General features: G+C 49.3%; 1 protein-coding gene across 1 annotated transcript; it reads right to left on the reverse strand.

Moving 5' to 3' along the window:
• Window positions 1-3,312, reverse strand: LOC119341529 (the record flags this gene model as incomplete). Its single annotated transcript, XM_037613402.1, has 3 exons — window positions 1,606-3,312; window positions 1,237-1,491; window positions 1-984 (listed from the first exon to the last, which is right to left on the reverse strand). Coding segments are annotated over exons 1-3 (2,946 nt in total), but the record flags the coding sequence as incomplete, so codon positions are not given.
• Between the last annotated feature and the right edge of the window lie 8,178 nt (window positions 3,313-11,490).

Here is an 11,490-nt window from a genome sequence, read left to right on the forward strand (position 1 = left end):
GTGCCGTATCCATGGAGCATCCTCATCTTTTAACTTAATGCTTGGGTCGGTGTTCACTTTGAAGGGCGGAATTTCAGCAAACATATTATAATCTTCTGACATGTCTGTCTTGTCCTCCACTCCCACGATGTTTCTTTTTCCTGAAAGAACAATGTGGCGCTTTGGATCATCGCATGATGTACTGATCGTTTTCTTATCTTTCCGTTTCCTCGGTTTGCTACTCATGTCCTTCACATAGAAAACCTGAGCGACATCTTTCGCTAGGGCGAATGGTTCGTCAAGGTAACCAAGATTGTTGAAATCCACCATTGTCATTCCGTATTGCTGGTCCACCTTTACCCCACCTCCTGTTAGCTTGAACCATTTGCACCGGAACAAAGGGACCTTAAAGGAGGGTCCATAGTCAAGTTCCCATATCTCCTCTATGTAACCATAATATGTGACCTTTTGCCCATTCTCGGTTGCTGCATCAAAGCGGACACCACTGTTTTGATTGGTGCTCTTTTTATCTTGGGCGATCGTGTAAAATGTATTCCCATTTATCTCGTACCCTTGGAAAGTCGTTATAGTCGAAGATGGTGTCTTGGCCAACATGTACAGCTGATCTACAACATCATTGTCATTCATTAAATGTTTTCTCAACCAACTGCCGAAAGTCTCCATGTGGGCCTTCCTAATCCAGGATTCAGGCTTCCCCGGGTTGTCCGAGCGTAAAATATTCTTGTGTTTCTCAAAGTACGGAGCCACCAAGCTGGAATTGGTCAGTACAGTGTGGTGTGCTTCAGTCAGAGAATGGCCGTCCATACATGTCGTTGATTTCCTTCCGATCGTGCCTTTTCCACTTAGTCTCCCCTCGTGCCGCGATCGAGGAAGACCAATCGGCTTAAGGTCAGGAACAAAGTCAACACAAAACTCAATTACCTCCTCATTTCCATAGCCCTTGGCGATGCTTCCTTCTGGCCTAGCACGGTTACGAACATATTTCTTTAATACTCCCATGAACCTCTCGAAGAGGAACATATTGTGTGGAAATACAGGACCGAGAATGAAAATCTCTTCGACTAGGTGAACCAAGAGGTGCGTCATAATATTGAAGAAGGATGGCGGGAACACCAACTCGAAACTGACAAGACATTGGATCACATCGTTCTGTAACCGTGGTAGATCTTCTGGATTGATTACCTTCTGAGAGATTGCATTGAGGAATGCACATAGCTTCACAATGGCTACTCGAACATTTTCCGGCAGGAGCCCCCTCAAAGCAATCGGAAGCAATTGCGTCATAATCACGTGGCAGTCGTGAGACTTCAGGTTTTGGAACTTTTTCTCCGCCATGTTTATTATTCCCTTTATATTGGACGAGAATCCAGACGGGACCTTCATACTGCTCAGGCATTCAAAAAAGATGACCTTCTCTTCTTTGGTCAGAGCGTAGCTGGCACGACCTTGAAACCATTCCGGATGCCGGTCATCAGGGTCTTTCAAACGTTGCTGGTCCTGCCGTGCTTCCTTTGTATCATTTTTCTTCCCATACACGCCCAAGAAGCTTAGGAGGTTCACGCAAATATTCTTCGTAACGTGCATCACGTCGATTGCAGAGCGGACTTCTAGGACTTTCCAATATTCTAGCTCCCAGAATATAGATTTCTTCTTCCACATGGCTGCGTGCCCGTCAGCTCCCTTCGGAACTGATTGTCCGCCAGGACCCTTTCCAAAGATGACTTTCAAATCCTTGACCATATCAAATACCTCAGCACCAGTGCGTTCCGCAGGCTTCGGCCGGTGATCTGCCTTGCCGTTGTAATGCTTGCCTTTCTTTCTTACTGGATGAATTTTCGGAAGAAATCGACGATGCCCAAGGTACACGTTCTTCTTACAATTTGGCAAATGTACACTTTCAGTCTCATGTAAGCAGTGCGTGCATGCATTGTATCCCTTATTTAACAGTCCCGAAAGGTTACTAAGAGCAGGCCAATCATTGATGGTTACGAAAAGCAACGCTCGTAGGTTAAATTCCTCTTTTTTGTGCTCATCCCACACACGGACACCAGGTCTGCCCCACAGCTGTAAAAGTTCATCAACTAATGGCCTTAGGTACACATCGATGTCGTTGCCGGGTTGCTTCGGACCTTGGATGAGCACTGGCATCATAATGAACTTCCGCTTCATGCACAACCAAGGAGGAAGGTTGTAGATGCATAGAGTCACGGGCCAGGTGCTATGGCTGGAGCTCTGCTCGCCAAAAGGATTCATGCCATCTGTACTTAGACCAAATCTTATGTTCCTTGCGTCAGCTGCAAAATCTTTGAACTCTCTGTCGATCTTTCTCCATTGCGTTCCATCTGCGGTGTGTCTCAACTCCCCGTCCGACTTACGGTCCTCTTTGTGCCATCGCAACAACTTGGCATGCTCTTTGTTCCTGAACAGATGTTTCAACCGTGGTATTATAGGAGCATACCACATCACCTTGGCGGGAACCCTCTTCCTGGGTTTCTCGCCCTCAACATCGTCACCAGGGTCATCGCCTTTGATCTTATAACGCAATGCAGTGCATACCGGGCATTCATTCAAATTCTCGTATTCACCGCGGTAGAGGATGCAGTCGTTGATGCATGCATGTATCTTCAGAACCTCTAAACCTAGAGGGCATACAACCTTCTTTGCTTCGTACGTACTGGCGGGCAACTCGTTATTCTTTGGAAACATATTCTTCAACATTTTCAGCAAGTTTTCAAATGCCGAGTCAGCTACACCTGCCCGTGCCTTCCATTTCAGCAAATCCAGTGTGCAGCCCAGCTTTTTCAGACCATCATCGCATCTGGGGTACAACGACTTTCTGTGATCCTCTAACATGCGATCCAAATTCTCCCTCTCCTTTTCAGTTTCGCAGCGTCTCCGTGCATCAGCAATGGTCCGACCAAGATCATCAACGGTCTCATCACGTGCCTCTTCTTCACCTTCACCTTCACCTTCCCCTTCACCTTCCCCTTGACCTTCCCCTTCACCTTCAGCATCCTCCATGAAAGTATCACCGAAATGAGCAAGATAGCTTTCATCGATGAAATCATCCCCTTCTTCATTTTCTTCCATTATAACCCCTCTTTCTCCATGCTTGGTCCAACAATTATAGCTTGGCATGAAACCGTGCCGAAGCAGGTGCAGGTGAACTTCTCTTGAGGAAGAGTAACCCTTCTGATTCTTACAGTCAACACATGGACAGATAACAAAACCCTTCTGCTTGTTCGCATTAGCCACTACGAGGAAATCTTTCAAACCCGTAGTGAACTCGCGGGAGAGTCGGTTACCGTACATCCATTGCCGATTCATCTGCATTATTATAATATAAAATATATAATTAACCATCATGCATTTGTTAAAGTAACTAGCTATAAACAATAGAAATTAAACAATAAACAACACACATGCATATTTTATCAATGACACACATGCATGAAAGGTTCAAGTTGCTAACCGCGATCGAGGAGGAACCTCAAGTGTGGCTCCAACACTTCATATCATGTTTGTTTCACGCTGTTGGGCATTTCATCAAACACCTTGTGTGCATAAGAGGAACCAAAAGCAAACCTACACCCCCTTGTGAAGAGAAGTGGCACCAAAGGCTAAGTGAGTGCGCTGAACTGGTATATATAGGGGAGGAGCTTTAGTCGCGGTTGGCCAGGCCAACCGCGACTAAAGGCCTTTGGGCTGGCCAACCGCGACTAAAGCCCCTCACGTGCACCAGCTGGCCACCGAGCGCCCTGGCCCAAGCCTTTGGTCGCGGTTCGTCTGCCGAACCGCGACTAAAGACTTCATTAGTCGCGGTTCCTACAGTTTCGCGACTAATGGGGCTGGACAGAAGCCTCTTTTTCTACCAGTGTGCCAACCTATATCGATAATTTGAGATTGATGACGACGAAGACCAATTGGAGCAAAAGTACACTAGTCGGCCCTAATTATGCCCTCCTTGACACCCCAGCTGGCGCCATGGTTGCACAAGTCATTAGCTAAAACTATGCTGCACTAATGTGGATAATGGGCATGCACCGCTCCATCATGGTCCATGCATATATGGTACTACTAATTGCACTAATGTGGCGAATCAATCTGTGGTTGAGTTGGTTAGGTGGACAGTGGTATCCCCAACCCATCAGGTTCAAATCTTGGTGCTCGCATTATTCCTGGATTTATTTCAGAATTTCCGGCGATGCGCTTTCAGTGGAAAGAGACGTTCCCGTCGACGAGGAGGCGCCTACGGCGACTTCGTAAATCTCAAGATGATATGCCGGCTCAGTCTTTCGGAGGTGCTCATAGGGGTAGGGTGTGCGTGTGTGCGTTCATATAAATGAGTGTATGCGCGTGTATATGAGCGCTTGTGTCTGTACTGATGCTCAAAAAAAAATTGCACTAATGTGCTGGTTGCACCAGTCATTAGCGAGTAAAAAATATGATGTTCCAAGGAAGAAATTAAAGATAGTAGAGAATTTCTGGACCAGGGTGGCCCTGAGCTGGATCAAAGGAGAGGTGTACAAGAGCTAATTGTAACGTCTAGGATGTTCATTAGGTCGAAAAGAAATAAAGAAAAAGTAGTAGCTCATTCCTGGGTATTGCGTGCAATCCATGTCAATGCATACCACACTGTCATAACCATTTTCCCCTCGTCACAAGTTATTCCAAAGGCTCTTATCGCCCCCTGAACTGAAAGAAGATCTGCCTTCATGGGATTCAGTTCCCGGCTCACAGGGAAGATTAACGTTTGGTGGGAAAGTTCTGTCAAAGCAACGCCCTTGTAGTTATCCACATGCATACCGGCAACAGGACGCGTCAAAATAGCCGCGTTAAGCTAACTAATCCCATTAGGGCTTGTTCGGTTAATCCTCTTCCCAAGAGGATTGGAGGGGATTGGCAAGGATTGGTTTGTATTTTGACTTACAAGAGGTTTAAATCCCCCTTAAATCCCTTCAATCCACTCGGTTTGGCAAGCAACCGAACAAGGCCTTAGAGAAATGCAATTCTGGCCTGTGATGACAAGGGAGGCTAGGAGCAGGCTCTAGGGTGTCAGGTGAGGGCGACGACGGTGAGCCAAGAACCAATGGCCAAGGGCAAGACGATGTGGTGAGCAATGACATGGCCCAGCAACCTAGTTTTTTATGAGCTCAGTTGACGCGGACGGCTCACTGTCGTTAATTGCAAACAGAAAATTAATAGGAGGAAGCTTCATGCACGAGCTGCAGGAACGGCCGGCATCGCTATCGCCTAGAGCTTCATAGCCTGGTGTCAATCTTTTGTGCAGATTACATGCATAATTTGTTTTTTTAGATAAAAGGCCACAACTAGACTTTATAAATAAAGCCACCAGGCAGAGTTAACACAGACCCAAAAGACCAGCACGAGAACAAGCAAAGTATCAGCCCAGACAACACGAGAGAATAGTCTAGTACATGGCTCCCAGGCCAGTACACGGCTCGCAGGCCGGAGATAGAGAGATAACGAAAGCAAGCCACCAGCGCCTAAGTGCCTGCTTGGACTGGGGAGATGGAGATAGCAGAATTGCGGATCTTGGCCAACATGGCGTCGTGGGCGTTTCTGTCTTCCTCCTTAGTCAATAATCTCCACTGCTGCAGGAATATACAAGTCTTAAATAAGCAATCAGCAGGCTTAGCGGGGAAAACATGTTCGATGGTAAATTTATTCCTTGTCGTCCAAAGGGACCAGCACATGGCTGCGAAGCCCACCCAAAACAATCTCCTCTGGGCCCCAACCAAAGAATTGACCAAGATGCGCATGTCAGAAAAGGAGGTCGGAGCCCAGGATACATGCAACCAAGATCTGATACAACACCAGAACAGATTAGCCAACACACAGTTGAAGAAAATATGTGACGTGTCTTCTCTCATACCACACAAAGCACACCTATCAGATCCCGGGCCATTTCGCTTGCGAATTTGGTCACCCATCGGCAAACGCCCACGAGAGGCTTGCCAGAGGAAAACCTTGACCTTAGGAGGAATACAAGCCCTCCAGATCCAATTTAATTTGGAGGTGGTGAACCCAGCAATGAGCTTACCATATAGAGATTTAACCGAGAAATGAGCAGAGGGGGAGTGGGGCCAGACAACCATGTCTTCCTCCTTCGAGAGCGAAGGGAAGAGAGCAACAAGGTGCTGCCAGTCTTCCAACTCTGCGGGAGAGAGAGAACAACGCAGACGCAGGTCCCAATTATTCAACGCGAGCTCAAAGATTGAGATATCAGGATCCGGGCAGTAGGAAAAAAGAACAGGAAAAGCAGTAGCCAGGGAAGAAGAATCACACCACTAATCAAGCCAGAACCTGGTGGACCTACCATTGTGAACAACGAATTTGACGAGGCCTTGAAAAATTGGCCTTAGTTTAACAAGGTTTCTCCAGAATTGAGATGCCCCCGAGGCACGAGCAAACATAGGACTAGAAGAGGGAAAGTACTTTGCTTTGAGGATGTTGAACCAGAGGGGCTTGTCCTGAGGTATGGTCATGATCTTCCACCACCATTTGATGAGCAGACATTTGTTCATGACAAGAGTGTTAATAATGCCCAGCCCCCCAAGGCTTTTTGGCTTAAAAATAAGGTCCCATTTGACCAAGCGATATTTGCGCTTGTTATCAGCCGTGTTCCAATAAAAGGCACCTTGTTTATCAAAGCCAGCATGGGTTCCCATTGAAAGAAGGTAAAAGCCCATGAAGAACATCAGGAGACATGAGAGGCACGCATTGATCAAGGCCACTTTACCCGCCTGAGTGTTGTATCTGCCCCTCTAGGGCATTACACGATTACCAACCTTGGCCACCGTAGGAGCAAAATCTTTGGCAAGGAGCTTGTCAGAGGTGATAGGTAAACCAAAATACTTAATAGGGAACGAGCCAAGAGAGCAATTCAAGAGGTGGGCCATCCATAAGGCCTCGGTACCCGGCACACCAGTGACAATGACTTCACTTTTGGAGAAGTTGATCTTAAGACCCGAGAGAGCTTCGAAGCAAAGGAGCAGAAATTTGAGATGGGCAATGCAGTGATCATTCAATTCCATCAAAATAATAGTGTCGTCTGCATACTGAAGGTGAGTAATACCCTCCGGGATGAGGTGTGAGCTAACAAGAGAAATATGGCCGGCCTCCGCGGCTCTAGATAGGATATTAGAAAGAGCATCCGCCGCAATGTTAAAGAGGATGGGCGAGGCCGGGTCGCGTTGCCGGAGGCCTCTAGAGTTCTTAAATAAGTTACTAACTTTCCCATTGACATTAATGGCAGTATGCCCCCCCATGACCAACTGCATAATACGGTGAACCATCCCACTATCAAAACCTTTAGCGAGTAGGACTTGTTTAAGGAAGCCCCAACTCACCGAATCGTAGGCCTTTTCAAAATCCAATTTAAGAATTACAGCCTTGCTACCTGATTTATGGATATCATGGATAATTTCATGAAGGCAAAGGACCCCATCCAGGATGAAGCGACCCTTGACAAATGTCGACTGAGTAGGGGAGAGGGTCCGATGAGCCACCGGGGTGAGGCGAGTGGCCAGACACTTGGCAGGGAATTTGGCAATGTTATTAATGAGCGCAATAGGTCTAAACTGAGAAATGAGATCGACACCCTTAATTTTAGGGATGAGGGAAATGACCACATAGTTGAGCCTGGATATATCTACTGTCCCCAGACAATAGCCTTGAATGACTTCACAAATAAGCCCTTTAAGAATAGGCCAGAACTTTTTAAAGAAAGGGATGGAAAAGCCGTCTGGGCCCGAGGCAGAATTAGGGTTCGCTTTATTAATCGCAGAGAAGATTTCCTCTTCAGAGTAAGGAATCATCAGATCAGAATTTTCTTCCAAGGAGACCATGACCCCATGGTCCCAGAAGTTAGAAGATAGCCTGAACCCCTGGTCAGGTTTAGCAGAGAGGAGAGAGGAAAAGAATGCCACAACATGGTTTAGGATGGCGCCTTGGTCAGAAGACCGCACCCCGTTAATGATCAAGCTATCCATAAGGCATCTGCGCCGCCTCCCATTCGCAATAGCAAAAAAATAAGCAGTGGGGGAATCACCTTTAAGCATCCAATTAATCGAGCCCCTCTGGCGCCAATAAATCTCATTAAGGCGGTGAATCTGCACCAGAGAGCGTTCAAGGGAGAAGCGAAGGGTCCAATCAGAATCGGAGAGGCCAGAGACGTCAGCCCGAGAGTCAAGGGCTTCGATCTGGGCCAGGAGAAGGGCCTTCTCTCTGCGTTCCTGGGCCGAGTGATTGCGGGACCAACCACGGAGAAATTTGCACAATAGGGCCGAGTAATTATGCTAGTTGTCCAAGGGCCCAAAGGAACGATGAGGCGCCAAAAGGAAGCCACTAATTTTAGAACCGAGGAGGTCACTAAAGCCATCAATAAGAAGCCAAGACGCGTCAAACTGAAACCTAGGTGGGGAGGAAACGGGTCAAAACCCAGCATCAAGGATTAGAAGGGCATGGTCCGAGCCCACAATCGCCTTAGATTTAAGAGTAGCTAGCGGGAAGAGCGAGTCCCAGTTCGAACAGACAAGGACTTGATCCAGTACAGAGCGAGTAGGGGAAATTTGATGGTTAGTCCAAGTGAATCTAGAGCCCACCCTAGGGATCTCATCAAGGGCGCAGGAGCTAATGAAATCGTTAAAAGCGTTAGCCAACGCCCAAGAGAAGTTATTAGTGTTCTTATCCGCAGGAGAGCGGAGCAAATTAAAGTCACCTCCGATCACCAGTGGGAGGGTGTAAGCTTCGACTTTGTTTGAGATTTCATCGAGGAAGATGGTGGAGAGGGAGTGATCCACCGGGCCATAGACAACCATAATATCCCAAAGCGAATTGAGCTGACGTGAAAAAGCACGGAGCTGGCCCAGAAGATACCATGATCAAAGGTGACAAAATCAAAAACATCGCGTTTCGACCCTAACAGAATGCCACCCGAGTGGCCAGAAGAGGGAAGGAAATTCCAATCAAAGCAATCAGGCCCGACAATCGAAGAAAGATCATGGGGAGAGAAGGAGGGTTTGAAAGTTTCAACTAAGCCAATCAAGATTATATTATCACCCCTGACAATATCTTTAAATTGGTCCCGGCGCCCCCGAGCGCCGAAACCTCTGATATTCCAGAAAAGAGCTCTCATTTGTAGGAAAGATTTTTAATGCGCAGACTCGACCTGCAGGGTGCCAAGCAGGTTTTAGCACGTTTAGAAACACCATTCTTCACAGAAATCTGAGGGACAACACCGCTAGCAGAGCCCCCCTCCTCCATTACCCCAACAGCCACAACTGAGGGGGCAGGAGGAGCCGTGACGGCCTCTTTATCCTTGGACAAAGCCGCCTGGGCCACCTCATTGGCCCTAATAAGAGCAATCAGAGAAGAGGGAGATCCAAAATTATGATCAAGAGAGATTCCAGAATCCGTGAGAACCTTAGTCAAGTGCTCATCCGAGTAAGAAGGCAAAACAAGCCTAGTGGGTGAAGAGGTATTATGAACCAACCGAGAAGGGGCAGGAGGAATACCTGAAGCAGGGAGATCATGAGCCGCAGCACGCCTAGACGCCTTGTCAACCACCCGCAAACCACTGTCACGGATCCGACCACTTTTGCGCGCCGTGGAGGAGGGGGAACGGATCGGAGAAGACCGAACCGCCACCGGAGAAGCCTGGCCCACCACGTCGCCCATATCACCATCGAGACGGCAATACAGGCCCACCGTAGACAGCTTGGTCCCAGAGGAAGCCCGACTGCGAGCAGAGAACTTGCAAACAAAGGACTTGCACTTGAAGAGGGAGCCCGTCGCAACGCGGTGCGAGGATGCAGGAAGATCTTCAATGCCAGAGAGCGACGGAGAGCCCGGCCGGGCCGGCAAGTTGGAGCACACCCCCGACAAAGGAGTACCAGCGGGTGGAACAATCGAGGTAGCCTAAGCAGAAACATGCCCATCCATATGATCCTTTCCTCCTTCCTTGTTCTTCGGGGCACTCTCCTTGAAAAGTTCGCAACTTTCAGAACCCATTCCATCCCACTCAGAGGTTGTGAAGTGAGGGAGCGAGCCCCCGCTCATGTTGCCAGCATTGTCACCCTCACCGCCAAGGTTATCGGCTAAAGAAGGAGGAGGAGGGGGTGGGGATTGGGAATCACCCTCCACATGCACCCAAAGCCTGAAACCATCCGCAGAAGGGAAGACATCGACACAACCATGAATGCAGAAGGGGTCCACAGCCTAGATCTTGAGATGCACGGGACCAAGGACAGAGAGAGAATCTTGGTCAACCAAGATCGGCTTGCCAATAAGAACACCGAAGGCCATGGCGAATTATGTGGAGCGTAAGGTGGGAGGGACATCATCCACAAGGACCCAAATCTCCGAGAGGGGTGATATAGGTTTAGCCCCATTGGCAGCCGCCTTCACCGAAACTACCAATTGGTTAAGAGGAAGACTGAAACTAGTGCAGGAAGAGATCATCTTGAGACTATTCTTAGAGGGGAAGACCACATCGAAATCAAAATCAGACAACTGTCGGATCTGCCAATCCCAGCCCCCATCGTCCCACAGTTTGAGCTCGTCCAAGAGGGTTGGGGTGGTGATTTTGTGGTCTTTGATTGAGATGATCGCGGCGTTGGAGAGCGCAGGAGCCACTGCCACCTGAGGGATATCACTATCAAGCGCGAAGAAGGAGCAACCAGGGAGGCCTTGACCAAAAAGCTTAAAAGATGCAGATTTGCGACAGTTTTGGCAGTTCACAGTCAGATGGCCGTCCTCTCTACAGACCAGGCAGAATGGGGGATTGAAACAGCGGGATTAGAAGTGACCAGGTTGGTGACAAGCGAAACATGTGAGATTAGGGTTTGGAGGTTGGAGAGGTGGAGGAGATGGACGGGCCGGTGGAGGAGGAGGAGGAGGAGGAGGGAGGATCCCATCGCCCAAGGTGCCAGAGGACGATCCAGGACCAGACGCTGGGAGCCGACGACCGAGGGAGCCAGAGCCGCCGCCCCCACGACCCAACGAGCGCCCACCGAACCCAGACGATGGACCGGGGCCGCGACCTCCACCACGAGCCAGGGGAGCCGGGCCATGCGGGGGAGGAGGAGGGGGACGGGCCGCAGGACCTGAGCCGCCAGCAGCCGCCGCGGCCTCCCATGGATCAACCCCAGATCCGCCCGAACCGGGGGCCTCAGATCCAGATCCCGCCACGACCGCGTGCTCACGGGCCACTTGCTGCTGAGCCGCCTGCTCGGACTCAAGCTTGGAGTGGAGGGAAGCCTCGAGCTCCAGATCGGCAACCCCATCACCCGCGTCCTCCCACCGCCGCTTCAAGCCCGGCACCGCCTTGCTCGAAGACCCACAGGAGCGATCCATGGCCACCACCGCCGTGAAAGGGAGGAAGAGAGGTGGGTGGGGGGAGGAGATCTGCAGTAGGTAGGGATGCAGAGACGGAAACGGTGCAGGTCGGAGTGAGATGCAGGAAAC

The sequence above is a fragment of the Triticum dicoccoides genome, chromosome 7B (assembly GCF_002162155.2).
Source record: "Triticum dicoccoides isolate Atlit2015 ecotype Zavitan chromosome 7B, WEW_v2.0, whole genome shotgun sequence".
NCBI lineage: Eukaryota > Viridiplantae > Streptophyta > Magnoliopsida > Poales > Poaceae > Triticum > Triticum dicoccoides.